General features: G+C 39.6%; 1 protein-coding gene across 2 annotated transcripts in view; it reads left to right on the forward strand.

Moving 5' to 3' along the window:
* The window catches only part of spock3 (SPARC (osteonectin), cwcv and kazal like domains proteoglycan 3), a 16,841-nt gene extending 6,639 nt beyond the window's left edge, over positions 1-10,202 (forward strand). Inside the window, exons 3-12 of one of the 2 annotated variants that reach the window (XM_005741080.2) lie at positions 2,406-2,414; positions 2,517-2,556; positions 4,271-4,379; positions 5,109-5,217; positions 5,358-5,466; positions 5,702-5,815; positions 5,906-6,127; positions 6,937-6,999; positions 7,084-7,221; positions 8,256-10,202. In XM_005741080.2, the coding sequence (XP_005741137.1) occupies positions 2,406-2,414; positions 2,517-2,556; positions 4,271-4,379; positions 5,109-5,217; positions 5,358-5,466; positions 5,702-5,815; positions 5,906-6,127; positions 6,937-6,999; positions 7,084-7,221; positions 8,256-8,410 (1,068 nt within the window). In that variant the 3' untranslated portion in view covers positions 8,411-10,202. The remainder of the gene's footprint in view (positions 1-2,405; positions 2,415-2,516; positions 2,557-4,270; positions 4,380-5,108; positions 5,218-5,357; positions 5,467-5,701; positions 5,816-5,905; positions 6,128-6,936; positions 7,000-7,083; positions 7,222-8,255) is intronic. The other variant, XM_005741081.2, reaches the window with a different exon arrangement.
* The last annotated feature ends 5,847 nt before the right edge of the window (positions 10,203-16,049 follow it).

The following is a 16,049-nucleotide window of genomic DNA, read 5'->3' on the forward strand; positions in this document are numbered from 1 at the left end:
CTTCCGCTGTCACTGCTTTTTCACAATTCATCTCTCGCCCGTCCAAACCACTGCAGCACATCGCATTTCTCCATGTACAAAGTGATGTATGGCCAAAATATATCACAGCAGCACAATTAATCTGCTCTGTACGAGGGAGAACGAGAGGAAACTGTGTCCATAGAAATCAGAGGTCACCAAAAAAAACGTTTCTTTGAAGCCATACACTCATACCTAAACTTATTTATGTATTCTAAGTGAAATTATGAGTAATAGAAGTAAAGACACATGGCTTGTTATTTTCGTTTTCATTCATGTATTAATGTGCAGCAGACTGATGCGCGAGCTAGTTCACATTCATAATGTCTAATACTGCAAACGTCATGCTGTAACTTCTTCTAGAGAGACACTTAGCAAACCCATTTCAGCAAAGTGGCCTCCAATCACAGTCACATGCTGAAGAGTACTGCACAAAGCAAGCACAGCTTCACTGTTTTGCATTTGAGTACGCAGAGGAAGGTCATCATTAAGGAAGGCATCTCCATCAGTACTGTGGGAGTTTTTCACTTTGTGCTTTTAGACTTCAGCTTTTGAAATCTGTGGGATGGTTTTTTTCTGTTTGTCCAGCTGTGGCCACAACAGCACAGGGTCAGGGTTTTTTCCAGAAGCAACTTCTGTTTTCCAAGTTAAAAATTTGACATTATGGGGGGTTTTGGGGGGCAGAGGTTTTTCCTACTTTGGAAGTCAAGTTGAGCCCATTGATGTATGAGGCGCTCTCATAGGTCCTGGGACAGTTTCTGATGTATTCACAGGTGGTTTTGTCATTCTTGTGTTGTGGTTCTGCTTTAAATGACTCCAGTCATAAATAGAACATGAACGACTTCCTAATCATTCCTCATCTCATATTTAGAGAAGAAGAAGAGCCTAAGTAAAAGGAACTCCACAGAACTGAACCATCAGTGCATGATTTATGAATTTCCAGCTACAATTTATCACTAAATTCACAAGGAGAGTTTTTGGTCTTTGTGCATTGTAGTTGCGCTGAAATGAGTCGTTCTTATAAGATCTTTAAAATATCTTTCTGATCTGTGGCATGGAGGTCAGTGGTTGCTTTTTAGACTTTAGAGTCATTCGAAAAAAGGACTTGGGTGAATAATTGGATTTGAAATTGTCTCTTTGTGTTTTCAGCTGCATTGCAATTATGCTTAAAACACAAATCCCTTGTCATAATTGTATTTTGTCATTAAAACTCTGAAATTAGCTCTAACTGCTAACAGTAAATTTAGTTTCATTTGTTGCTTTTGTTCTTTCTGGAAAGTTTGTAGTTTGTAATGATTGCACTGAAAACTCTAAATATGACAGTTTTATAAATGAGTTGTGTTTTTTGATTACTGTATGCAAACATCATGTATGACTAAAAGGTTCAGTGCTAGTACACACATATGAGAAAAAACATTAATCTTTTGGATTTTTGGTTTATTCCTTGTAACGGATGTAATCTCCAGTAATGTGTGTGAGTGTGACTGAACGTGGACGATAAACACAACAGAAAGCAGGCAGGTGAGACGACAACAACGGGTTACCATTGTGACAGAATCCGAGAGACCGCGGTGCGGTGTTGGGTTTGAATGGATGCCCAGAGACAGAGGGAGAGACCAGACAGTGAGATCTTTGACCTCAGCAAAACAACACAGAGCTCACAAGTTCTTAAGCTCCTTTTACATTTGCATCATAAGCCAGCGCCCGCTGGGTGTGTCTCCATCTTGGCCTTCTATTAAAAGCTGGCAAATTGCTCACCTCTGCGGATTCCTTTTTTAGACTGTGGGAACATTTTCACAGGCAATGAACCGACTCATTCAACTACACCGAGGAAGATTTTAATAGAGCAGAGCATTTTGTAGGATGTTAAATATAAAAATGAATCACAAAAAACATATATTTTCAGGTTATATATTTTTATCTCTGTAAGGCTTCTCCTTATGCAGAGAACATAAAAAAGATCTCTTAGTTTGCAAATTTTTATAGAGGTGCTCTTATGATAGCACAATTTAGCTTATCTGTTAATCATCCTTTTTATTTCAATCATATTCAGTTAGTAACAGCAATTTTACACACCTTAAATGGTGCAAAGCTTCACCAGCTGCACCACTATTGCACTGTCGTGTATAAGCATGTGTTGCATGAAACAAATTTCTCTTTTCAGTGATATGAAGAAGTATAAAGCACATGCACTGACACACAGTGAGACAAGGACATCTTTTATCCACGGAGAGCTACTTTCATAACATCGATATTAACGTGACAAAATCAAAGCATGCTCAATGATACCGGATGACACTGTATGCTTGTGTGTGTGTGTCTCCAAGTGCTAAACCTAATCAGAATTAATTCCTGCCTCTCTGTTTCCGTAATGCTTTCTCATAAAGGAAGTTGAGGTTTGTATGACTCTTTAATCTGTAGTCTGTGTACGGTGATCGTGTGTAGTGAAATATTTGCTTAATATGTGATCTGAGCAGTATTTTCATGATATGTTTCAGGAGCCTGGAACATGGACTCCATCCAAGCCCTTTGATCAAGGTGGGTGTGATTGAGAAAGAGTCAGACCTGAAGTGGCTGTGTTAGTCCTAAAATAATCAAAATAAGAGCACGGAATAGTCATAGCTATATATTTACAACTTGGCCCATGTGTTCTTTGTGATTAGGAATTATAGGAGGTAATGTCAGGCAGGTTAAGCTTGCAGAGACTCATTTGATGAACATTTAGCATCTTCAGTCTGCAGACATATATATGGTCAGATTTGCTAAATGTGGTCAAAATAACACGTGAGTGCAATCCCAAATACAAAAGTTGTGCTGTTTCCTAAACACAGGCACATTCAGTTCACTTCGATATGAAGTGCAAAAAATAACATAAGAATAAAAACATTCCACATTAAATGTTGATGCAATTAGCAGTAAATTGTGTGTCACAAAAGTTAGTAAATCAGGTTTTGTACTTGATTTAAAATATCTTCCTATATTTTTGCACCTTGAGAAAAGAACTTCTAGAAATACATATGCAACACAGACAGTCGCAAAAAGTTCCCACGTCTAACACACACGATCGTATCACTGCACCTTCTTTGGAAAGTGCATTAGTAAGTCGGACCCTTGGTGTATGCATCAATCTGCAGACGTAGTGTAATATGAACTGGTCAAAGCAGGAAAAAAAAGATTAATACACTTTCAACAGTTTCCTGTTCTTATAGAAGTTGTCACTCTGTTTGGCATCCACCAGCTTGTTGTGCAGGTTGATACAAGCCATGCTCATATCCAGTGTATAAATATCATCATGGTGGCTCTTTCTTATAAAACGAGATTTTGAAGGTTTTACTTGTAAGCCATCCCCAATTATTTTAACCTCAGCACCCAGCTGAAAAAAACAGGATGATTTCCTGTTCTTTTATCTTCTAATGTCCCATTGTATTACTGACAGTGCTAAGCTCTTACACACATCGAGGCACGTCAGGACATGAACTCTCACTTATCGCTGTATCCTCAAACGCATCCACACACACAGACATGTCAGGCAAACAATAGCATTAGATAGTGTGTTGGTGGGTGGAGGCAGGATAATCTTCCAAAGCTGCTCAGGGATTACAGTAAGGTTCTTTAGAGCAAAGGTCATTCACAGACTGTTCTGGGAACAGCTAAGGGCCTTAGGTTTTGCTCATAGGTGACTCGCTGAAAGCTGACACAGGGTCAGAAGCAGCTAGCTTGTCTTTACTGGCAGAGATCATACCGTCTGCTTCAGATTCAGATCCAAAGTCAGCCCCCACCTTTAGTGCCATATGCCTCTCTGCCTGTGTGATCTGACAGTAAATCAGTTTGAGGATCTCCACAAGAGCACACATATAAATGACACTCAACGGATGCTGATGTAAGATCAGAAGTAGCTTCTAAAACCATTTCCATCTGTTTTTAGCTGCAAGGATACTTAACGGCATTATGGCTCTGAGTTTAGTGTGGGAGACACGTGGCCAGTGTACTCTGTGAATAAATACCGACTCAAATAAACACACGCAAATGCACTTCAGCTTTAAACAACTTTTCACGTCACTGAGATGTGAAAGTGAAAAGAAGCACTTCGTTTAACTATGAACCATTGATCTAGATTTTGAAACAACAAAAAGGAAAAGCTAACCGTTGCTCGTAGTATTACGAATTATTGGAAACTGTAAATAGAGAGGCTATAAATGTTGCATACACATGTTAAAAAGCATGTTTGTGTATGTCTCTTCTGTATTTTTAGGCCTTGATCCAGCCAAAGACCCTTGTCTGAAAATCAAATGCAGTCGCCACAAGGTGTGTGTGGCTGAGGATTTTAAGACTGCCACTTGTGTCAGCCAGAGGCGAGTTAGGTAAGAGTGCACACACACACACACACACACACACACGCTTGATATTTTAACAAGCCTGTGTGTCCAGCTGCCCCTTATTTTTCTTTTCAGATGTTTCTGTTATGAAGTGGAACATGAATGAGAGAGAATTTTGGAAAAAAATAAAAGCAGAGTTTTGTGTTTTGCATTTTTTTTTTGTTCTTTTAATGTATGGGGCATAATAAGTAGCAGCACCAGAGGGGCTGCTGTTCTCCTTCTCTTCCAGCTGGTTTACTGGTTTTCCAGTCTCTCTTGCGACTGTTGTGTGACATTACAGTTTGGTCCAATTACCCGCAGCACTGGCGCTTTCTTACAATGGACCCAAAGTCCTGCCAAGTGATATGAATGGGCTTTGTACGTGTGTGTGTTTTTCTGTCTAGGACACTGCAGACTGGGCAGAGGACAGTAACATCATACTGACCCCATTTCCCATTCTTAGCAACAACACAATTCCCACTACAGTGTGCAAGCAAATCAGAAAATAATCACACACAAATCCTAAATCCTCGTCTCATTTTTTTGAACAAGACAATCCAGCACAGATCCAAAATGCTTAGAAAAGATTTAGATTTAAAGGAAACTGGGAGGGTGGGCCCGACGAGGCACTGTGATGAAGGCATCATTGTCAAATGGGACTTCATTTGACGTGTTTTAACACTCAGATATTCAGTGATTGTGAAAAACAACAAGTCTTTTCAATCTTCTCTCCAGCTTTAAAGATGCCAATCTGTACCAGAGTCCAGGGTCAAAGTGCACACCGTGCCCCGTGGTTCACCCCTTGCCCGTATGTGGAAGTGATGGCCACACCTACTCCACCAAGGTGCCTGCACACACAAACACATAATCGAATCACCTCTCACCCATAAGTCGCACTTTTTTCATTTCCCCCTGATGAGACATGCATCCTGATTCTGCTTCCTCTTCTGCCTCGTCCCTTCTGTCTCTGTCGCTCTCAATCAGTGTAAGTTAGACTACCAAGCATGCATCACGGGAAAGAAGATTACTGTGAAGTGCCCTGGCATGTGTCCTTGTCCCGCTCAGCTTGAACAGAGCTCCGCAGAGAAGAAAGGTACACAGTTTTGCACACTTGAATGCACACGCTGCAAGCCTGGGTGGGGTTTGCCACGGTGTTCAGTCCCATCTTTATTATAAAACTCCTGCCCTGGTGAAGGGTCGTTGCGATAGCAAATTGCTTAAAGTTTCTGTGCCATAGCTGACTCTTAACTCCTGGTGTCCGTGAGGAGGCAGGAGGACATTAAAGTGTCACTTTCCTGTCATTAATCTTTAGTGTCACTATTCTGCAGTGTGCAGCGAGTCGGAGCTGAAGGAGGTGGTGAGCCGCCTGAGAGACTGGTTCAGAGTGCTGCATGAGAACGGCAACCACAAGAGGGTCAAGATCCAGAAGCCAGAGAAGAACAGTGAGTAGGCTGGCTTTAGTGACACACTCAGTCATAAACAAAAACTCTTAATATAGCCACCCACTCTCTTTGATCTCCCCCCACCCACAGAGTTTGAAGTTGGGACATCACCTATTTGTAAGGACCCTCTGGGTTGGATGTTCTCCCGGCTGGACACTAACTTTGACCTACAGCTGGACCAATCAGAGATCAGGAGCCTCTATCTGGACAGGAATGAGCCCTGCTCAGATGCTTTCTTCAAATCTTGCGATATAAACGCAGACAAATTTATAACCAGCTCTGAGTGGTGCACAGGCTTCCAGAGGTACACAGGTAAGGACACACCTGTTTTCTTTACTGTAACACTGTTTGCACTGAATAATGTGCTGAGATCTTAGTGGAAGAAACACAAGGACCCAGTCATATTAGTTTGCCGAGCTTTATTTGGAAAAGACATTTACATCAAATTAGTAAAATGATGACCTCAGCTGTCCGCTATTGCAAACATGGTAAAGATTCAATTTGGTGTTCATGCTCACTTTTTCTTTACAGAGACAAATTATTAGCAACCTTTGAAATGCATTTTAAATTTTACCACCTAAATAAAGTGGTTTATATTATTTAACCTAGCCATTTGCTTATGAACCTGCCTGATGGACTGATTTGTGATGTCTGTCCTGCTGCGTCTTTATCGCTTTAATGTAGCAGTTTTACTTTGCTATTCAGTCTCTTCTGTCACTTTAGCAAGCCATAATCAACTGAAATTGTGCAAAGGTTTGAAAACAAGATCTAAGTTTTCAGTCTCAAACTTCTACAGATATAATAATAAGAGAGACCTTGTATTCAGTCGCAGCTGCCTTCTTTTCTCAGCACTGGATATTATTGTAGTCTGTACAGCACAATAAAATGCAAAACAGTGTCATACAAAAAAATGCATGAAAAACACATTTGTATGAAACCAGGGATAAAAACTTGTTTTGGGGTAATAAAGGGAGACTATTTACCCACGAGTCACAGGAGGTACACAAACAAGCATCGATATGAAAGCACAAAAGCAGACAAAGGAAGGAAGATTTACGCATTCCCAGAAAAGCAGACTTCTGCAGTCTGTCAACAGTGTGTCCCTTGTCGGTCTCTTTCAGATTCCCCATGCAAAGCAGAGCTGTCCATTATCAACAAAAAGCAAGCAGGCAAGAAGTTACTGGGTGAGACGCACGCAGAATCACAAATACGCGCACAAACGCTGTGCGGCCTGAACTCATGGTGTGTGTTTTGGCTCGCTCCTGTAGGTCAGTATTTGCCATCTTGTGATGAGGAAGGTTACTATCGGACCCACCAGTGTCACAGCAGCAGCAGCCAGTGCTGGTGTGTGGATCGCTATGGCAACGAGGTGGCTGGCTCACGCACTCATGGCCCTGCAGACTGCGGTAGGCAAGACATCCAAGCGTGTCAAGTGTGTGTGTTTAAGAAAATGAGAGACACACAGCATGATGGGAAAAATTAAGGGAGAGGAAATAAATCACAGATATCAATGTAAGCTCATGAAGCCTGTCATCTGTTTCTGTTCATCAATTTGCTGGAGGCTGGATAAGAAGATCGTTGCCACTGCCATAGTATTTAGCTACATCCACCAGCTAGGTAGTTTAGCTTAGCACAGCAACTGAAAAGAGGGGAAACCTAGCGAGTGCAGCTCTTTCAAGGCAACAAAATCCTCATGCTGTTTGTCCCGAAGCTCGATGTTTCTCACCTAAGCTTATCTCCACACTATTGCTTTAAGTGTAAGGCCAAATGAAATCTGTTTTGGGCAGTCATGGTGATATCTTTGGCTTTGACTCCAAAGGTGTGGCTGCATCACACAGGGAGAGAGGTTCTGGTCCATATCATTATTGTGCAGGCAAAGATAGTCCACTGAACCAAATTTCTATCAGAGTCAGTGGAATACATTCACTATGTGACTGTAAATAACAGACAGAAGTAGCCATAGTGAGGTCACACATTGGTTAATGAGTGTTTTTGCTCTCACAGTAATAGCTTTTTGAAGCCAGACAACTCGAGCACAGGGCAGCTCTGTCTGCAGCTAATCAGATTAATTGTGAACATGCCAGTCACACAATTGGGTATAAAAAGAGGATCTTAAAGAGGCGTAGTTTCTTGGAAGTAAACATAGGCAGATATTCACTCAAAAAATGCCTAAGAACTGATGCAGCATTGCAAAGAATAGTGGTATAAAATTCTTCCACAAAGATGTGAGAGACAAAGTCATACAGAAAGCATTTACTTTAAGTTACTGTTGCTACAGGTAGTTCTACAAGCTGCTGAATCACTGGATGTACTTTGTTTTTCTCAGGGGTGCGTAGAGTCGTAGGAAAGCTTTCATTTTCATGACTGTATAGATTACATTTTTCCTATAAAAGTATCAGACTTTATTAGATACAAAACTGGGTTTCCTTCCTGTTTCCAGGTGTGATTTTGGAATCTTCCGGAGACCTTGGCAGTGGAGACTCGCTGTTCACTGATGACGATGAAGACTCGTTTGTCCTCAATGACCAGACCGGTATGGATGATGAGGACATTGAAGATGAGGATGATGATGACGACGACGAATACCTGTCATAAATTTAAAAAACAAGAAAAAAAAAGAAAAAAAAAAAAGAGAAAACTGTTTGTTTGGTCAAACTGCACGTTTCTAGGTGACTCCCCGGGCAGATACTTAATCGTAATAACAGCCTATGGACTATTCTCTGTGTATTGTTTGTTCATAAGTTAGAAAAAAAAATCAGTATTCCTGGAAAAAAGTTTATGATTTCTGTTCCTGTTTAAGTATAAAATATGAGTGGTTCATGGCACTTGTTCACTTGTGTGTCAGCCAACCAGAGAATATTATAAGGACTAATCGATAACCAATCCACTGCGTTGGATTTGGTCACATGTGCAAAGACCTTTCCCTTCATTGGACAGTCTGTGTCCTCCAGTCTGTGTCCTGTCTTTGTGCACCACTCCGATGCCCGAGTGTGTTGATGCCAAAGGCACAATGTTAAAGAGATTTCCCCCCCCCCCCATTCTTCATTCCTCCATCTTCTCCCCTGCACCCACCTCTTTAATCCTTATCAAATGTTCCTGTTGTATAGGTGGGATGTTGATGATGTAGATAAGAGAATATTGCACTCTTTAGGTTTCTTTTGATCTTGATTTGTAACTGTGACTGTAACTGTGTGGAAAAACAAGATAAGAGTTAGACATGCTTCATTAGGAGAATTAAGGCAAAAAATAAAACCAACAAAAAATGCCAGTTGGATAACAATCAGAAGCGACGTGCTAGCTGTTTTCAATGAGACACAAATCAAATGCTCAGCAACAAGGAAAGACAAATTACTATATGGCCGGTGGTGGTGGTGTTGGTGGGGTATTACTGTTATCTGGTTTCTGATCCACTTTAGGATGAATACAGAAGATGAAACAGATTTGTCTTAGCATGTCCAATACTGCGTGATGTTGTTTTTATTGAACCCGAGGCCAAACCTTTGAGGAATTCAAAAAAAGTCGTAAAGTGGTTCAGCCACAAATCCATGTAATTAAAACATGTTTATTGACCTTTAATGGGTTGATGAGCACAAAGAAAACCGCTGAAAAATTCTTTAAAAGATAGCGTGCAGTTGATGTTTTTGCATTTTCAGATACGAGTCTCTGACTTAACGTGTTAGCACACAGAGTAACAGAACAAGTCTCCTGCACAGCAGTAACAACGTAGATCCATGCAGGTCTGATGACATGATATGTTGGGCGAAGGTTAAAGGGGAAAGGTGTGCCTTGTAGTGGTGGTCGAAGTCGGGGAAGCATGCTTTCTGGACTGACTTAAACGCACCGTTACACTGCATAAGAGCGGCTTCACTGTTAAGCCTGTATACTACTTGGACTTTGGTCTGGCATGTGTTTTGGGTCTCTCTTATGATGGTGTTACTTAGGCCATACTTCAGATTTTCTGATTTGTTACATAGGATAGCTAGAATGTAGATAAGCACAGAGATGCTTAGCAGTTAAGGCGTAAAAACACTTAGATTCTGCTGGTTTTGAAAATGTTTTATATATTATACACTGGCTAGAGGAAGCTTTGGTTTAGACAGCTTTATATGAGAAGACAATGTTCATCTTACAGTGTTTGCTTTTACTTTGTTTCAAAAGCTTAATTTGTATCTGATCTGCTCTAAACTACTTATTGTGTGTCAGGGTTGAAAACTGAATCTGATCCCAGATGTGTATTGTCGATAAGTCACGTGACTGTCTATGCAGACCCGGGATCACCTAAGCTCCTATGTTAATTTTTATTGATTAGTCTGCCATTTGGCTTCATTTTGGATCAAATATCTGTTGAAATTCCATGTTAACACATTAAAAGTGCCATGTAACTGTTTTTGTTTTTCTCCATCTCTAACTTTTGTTCTTTGCTCTCCTCGTTCGCTCTAACATGGAATTTCAATTCACTTTATGAACCTGGAAAGCATTTCGGTCTTAAAGTGTGCCGTTTCATGAGTGTAACAACGTGCAAATCATTTTGATGACCTCAGACACTGTAGACACTCTCAACCAATCACACACTGTCATCACAGCTCTGATAGTGTTTAAAGGTTATGATACAGATGCATTTTTTTACAGTCTATGTATGATTTGCTGAAATAAAAACTATATTGACCAATTTTGTCATCATCACAAGTGTTGCAGGACAAGAATCTGCGCAGAAAAGCTCTTGTTTCTTTTTGAGAGCGTTTCTGTTCTCTATTTCTGTTCTCATATTTGGGAAAAGAACGATACTGCTGAGGCTTGTATGTGTGCAGGAGGATTGGGGCCACTAAAAACAAAAGGGTAGCATAAGAACTGAAACAGAGAACAGAAACATTGTCAGGAATAAAGAAGTTGTGGTGGGGTTTTGTTTTGTTTGTTTGCATATTTGTTTTTACAGTTCTGACATCATCTTAGCTTTTCTAGCACACTCACAGAATTCTGGAAAACAGACCATAGGATAAGGTTCGGGAAAAGCCCGAATATATTGAATCAACCTGGAATATATTGAATCAACCTCAAATATATGAAATAAAAGTCTGAATATATTTTCTGTCCTGCGACAAAGAAATGGCTCTATATCGAAATTACTTTGGTGTGACTCCCCATCATGCATCAGGTTTTTTGACCTTTTCCTTAGATTAAAAAAACACAAAACCAAAAAAAAGTTTTAAAAAATTCTGAAAAAACTGGACAAGGGCAGTTTCAAACTGAAAGAACATACCATATCTTCCCCATTTCTGTTCTTAACCCCTTAGCAGTCCAATTAGTTCCCTAAACCATCCAATGTACCGTGGGCGGTACGTCCGACTGCTAACAGGTTAAATTTAGGAAAAGAAATGTGTTGCTGAAGATTGTGTGATGTTAGCGCAAGTCAAGTGAAACACCCAGTTGTTGAGCAATCTTTTCTGCAAAATATGTCTTGTTCTGCATTTTTCCTCATCATTATTCAGAGCAAAACTCCTTTTAAGTTACTGTATGACTTCAGCTCAGTACATGGACACTAGGGAACACGCAACACACTGGAGTTGGTCTTCCTGTTAATTTAGTCAAGGTTGTAAGGATCTAGAAAGAAAACAAAATTAAAAAGCAAAAAAAAAAGAGATTTATTACCCATTTATTACAAAATACTGGCTGCGCTTCACACACACACACACATATATGTACATTGATCAGGGTGCCCATGCTGACTCGTGTCTACCACTAAAAGCACCAACAATGGGCTTGTCAGTATCAAAACTGGACCACGGATCAATGGAAGGTGACCTGGTCTGATGAATGACGTTCATCGTAACATAATTTACCTGGGGAACACTTGGTACCAGGATGCACTATGGGAAGAAGGCTAGTCAGCCGAGGCAGTGTGATGCCTTGGGCAATGGTCTACAAGGGAACCTTGGGTCCTTCACTTTGACACGTACCGCCTACCTAAGTATTGATGCAGACTATGTTCACCCTTTCATGGAAATGGTTATCTATCGATCGATCGATCGATCGAGAGGGTTCATGTTTTTAAAGGGGAGATTATGCTCGAGGATTTTTTGAGAATTTGTTTTTTTTTCTCAGAATTCTGACATTAAATTCAGAATTGTGCCGCAGAATTATTTTTTCTCGGTAAGCTACGACCACGGCGAGCTACGACTTTTCTCAGAGTTATGAAAAAAAAAAAAAAGCCTGAACCAAATTGTTTTTTGTCCCCCCAGTAGCTTTAATCCTCCCTTGTAAGTGTGGTAAAAAACACACCGCATTCATTCATTCACCAGTTCATTATTTCTCCACATTTTAAGCAGCACAGCTACTATTGGATGATGTCATAAACAATAAAAGGACACAACATGTGCCATAAAGTGTTTATCCAGGACATGAGAGAGAGCCAACAGCTGTCAAGAGTGACACACACAATGCAGTACTGCATTATGTAGGAGAGAAACAGGTGAATGTTTCATGAGTCACATCACACCCACATTAGGCACACATGCATACATGCAGAACATAAAACAAATAAACATGTAGAGAGGAGTGTGTAGAATAAATGGAGCTGAAATTTGAAACTATTGATCTGTAAAAGTTAGTTTCACTGGTTGTGCTCTGAGAATAACTGTCCATGTTTTATTCAATGCAGCTCAGTGTACACAGGCTGGAGTAACTTACGATGGGTAATAGTGTGCGTGTGTGTGTGTGTTGGCACAGGGCCTGTCAGCAGCTCCAGACAGGAAAGTCACTGGGTAAATATCAAATGTTCATTTTCACACACTCTCCGTGCTTTTATGTGCTGACCATAGAAATGCGGCGAGATACCATCTCTGTGGTCCACTTCCTTACACTAGAGTCTGCGGTTGGAGAAGGTCCAACAATAAAAAGTGGACTGCCTGTGTGTGGGGAGACAGGATGACTGAGAGCTGACGGGAAAAGCCTCAAATTGCAGGAAGCACTTTTGATGTTCGGAAATCAGGTTTCTTGGATAAGTAATACTCTGTAACATTTTTTTTTGTGATGAGCTATTGTTATTGTGCAAATTATAATCACCCACCAGGGTTATATTGGTTATATCTCAATTTTATAACCATTTTAGGTTATGTGGAGGTCTTTTAACCCATCAGTTGAGCAAGTTGCAAAATCCTGTAAATTTCTTAGACTAAGGAATGACTTCTCTTTATTACTGTAAATGAATGATTTGCAGGGTTTGCTTTATTTTACAGTCTTTCAGTGGCTTGAATGAAATCACACCTCCAGGATCTAAAGTTACATCTTTTTCCAAGTTGGAAACTCAAATGGGATTAATTTTGAAGGGGACATTGTGCTCATCTCCATATTGCATGATTCGCAGCCTTACCTTGTAAGGTTTATTTTTGAAGTGTTTATTTTAGGCAACCATATAAGGCATTGCCTCTCACTGACATCACACATAGCCAAGAGTGGAAAAAATGCTCTGAAACTGAGAGAGCAGTCTGAAAGCAGGGCTTTTGGTTCATAGCAATTATGTAAAGCTCCTGCATAAAACTACATATATGAATAACTTCAAATAAATAATAAGGTAGTTAAGTGTGATATGTCAATGATGGTTATGATCTTTTGCTCTCTGTATGTTTTTTAATAGTCCTACTCTGTGTTCATTTCTACAGTGGTATTGTAGGGTACTCTTCTTTGTTTGCATACGAAATGGGATCAACTGGAAATACCTGAGTTGAGCTTTCAGGGCAAGCTGCTGAGGAGGCAGTATAGCTCAGCTTAATGGTTAAATCACTGTTGTTCATCACATACTCTGGAAGACACACACACACACACACACGTATATACTGTGCCTGAGTCAGTGTCCACATCAGAGAGGAGCAATATAAGTTTAATGATTATAAACCATTCACTTTAGGTTTTGAATCAAGATCAAGAGGCAAGTAATTATTTCTTGCATTCAATACTGCAGTCAATACTGGAAGCACTGCAGTTTCTTTACAGTAAGCACCTTTTTATTCATGGTGAGTATAAGTGAAAAACACAAAAAATAATGTGTGTAAATCATATCAGTCATCATATCATCGTATCAGTAAAACCTATCTTCTTAGATCAAGTGAAAAGCGACTGATTTGGATCAATGCACAGAATGACAATTATTCGATAATTCCAAACCAGAAACACCAATAATAAGAAGAAAATCTATCCAGGCTTTTTTCTACCCTGCAACAAAAAGCTTCTGGGAATGGCTCTATACAGAAATCACTTCAGTGTGACTCACCACCATGCATCGAGCTGTTTTCCTCTGGATTCCTGCATTTTATAGAGGTGGACAGCAATGCGCAGAAAGAGCTTTCTCATCAATAACTTCTAACTGCTTAGTGGTTTGATTCTTGGCTGTTCAGCACTCAATTGGAGGACATGTAATCTATACATCAATAGGAGGAGGACTAATAAGCAGATTTATGGCAGGATAGTCTGCTTCCATGGTGATCACAAATATTTCTAATCAACAAAGTGTCATAATTTACCTGCAAAGTTAAAAATCTGAGGTAAAAAAAAATCGAATTGGCTACTCATTTTAAACTACATTTTGATACATGAACATGTAGAAATACATAAATTATAATACAAAATACAATAAATAGTGACACATGATTAGTTACAGATTAGTAACAAATTAAATATGTTTAATTTAAAGTTACTAAATATTTTATCAGGTTATGAGAAATCAAAATATTTATCTTTTTTTCTCTAAGTGGACCTGAGGACACCTAACACTGACCAATAAATCATTCAAGCAAGCAAGGTCCCCTAACACAAGGCATCAACCAGTGATGAAAACGTGTCATATCTCTGTATGGTACGCAGTGTCGTCAAAAAAATGAGGAAACTGGACAAGTGGAGGCCAAAGAAGCAGCAGGCCTGAAAACAAATACCTAGAGCAGACGAACAGTGCCTGAAAGTCATGTCCTTAAGAAAGTGGGGGCTGACAGCAAAGACCTGACACAGAACCCGATGTATCAGGTCAGATGTATCTGACCCTTTAGTTGATCCATCTGCTTGGTTGGTCTCAGTGGAAGCATGGCTGTCAAGAAGCTGATCTTACGAAGTAAAACAAGGAGAAAAGACTCAGGTGTGCCAAATTACACAAGTCTTATGGAGTGATCAATCCAAACTTGATTTGATTGATGACTGATTTGATTCCGTCTGTAGAGACAAAGTCAGGACAGAGGTGAAACAGTGAGTGTGTACTATCTGTAAAACCTGGTGGAGGCTCTGTCATGGTTTGGATTTCAGCCAGGGCTGTTGGGGATTTTGTCAAAATCCATTGAACTATTCCTGAAGACATGAGATGAAATGACAAGAAGCTTGCCTGAGAGTTAAAGGCTATGTTACAGAATAGTCATACAAATACTGACGTTCAATATTTTTAGAACTGTACAAACCATTTTTCCCTCATATACTGTATTTCTGTGTATATTTGTATAATTGCTTCAATAAACTGCTGCACCTAATTTACATTTTCCTTGTAAAATATGAAAAAATAAGGGGTAGTTCAAGAATTTTGTCTCAGTAGTGTAATTTTCCTATATTAGGAGGGTTATGGTAGCATCTTACACTGTATTTACAACTAAGATGCAATCATTTTAAGAAATTTGCTGCCCTCTGGTGATGAAAGTTAGAAACTACAGCTGATTGTTTGGCCCCTTGTTAGCGGTTCGTTACTGTTTTATAGAATACTCTTTAATTGATGGAACTGCAAATGTTGACAACAGAAGGTAAATGAGTAAAACTGTATAAATTGTGTTTTCTTTTAAAGCCCAAATATAAAATTAATACAAATAAGAAATCTTTTATTTAACACTTGAATGAACTTGTCACCTTTTTTTTTGTCCGTCTGGAACATTCTTGTACATGAACAGCCAACACCAGGAGTGTTCAAGATTTGGGAAAATGAATGTGATAGTCTGACACGATTTTTAAACATGGATCGACGCTAACTATTCCATAGTACACAATTTGGACTTACTGTGACAGCTCCCGATATCTATGAGCATTATTAAGTGCTATTTCCTAAATGTTTCCCATGATGCCATCTATTGATAACACTCATTTACAACCACAACAAATGAGCTCTCCTCTAAAGGACAAGTTTAAAATTGATCATCTTCATTTGTTACTTCTTTTCACTTGAACTGACTGATTAAGCTGACAATCACAAAGGTTGCCTGCAAGTGATTGTGGCTGA

Source organism: Pundamilia nyererei, unplaced genomic scaffold (genome assembly GCF_000239375.1).
Source record: "Pundamilia nyererei isolate P.nyererei 1_Seehausen unplaced genomic scaffold, PunNye1.0 scaffold00107, whole genome shotgun sequence".
Classification (NCBI taxonomy): Eukaryota; Metazoa; Chordata; class Actinopteri; order Cichliformes; family Cichlidae; genus Pundamilia; species Pundamilia nyererei.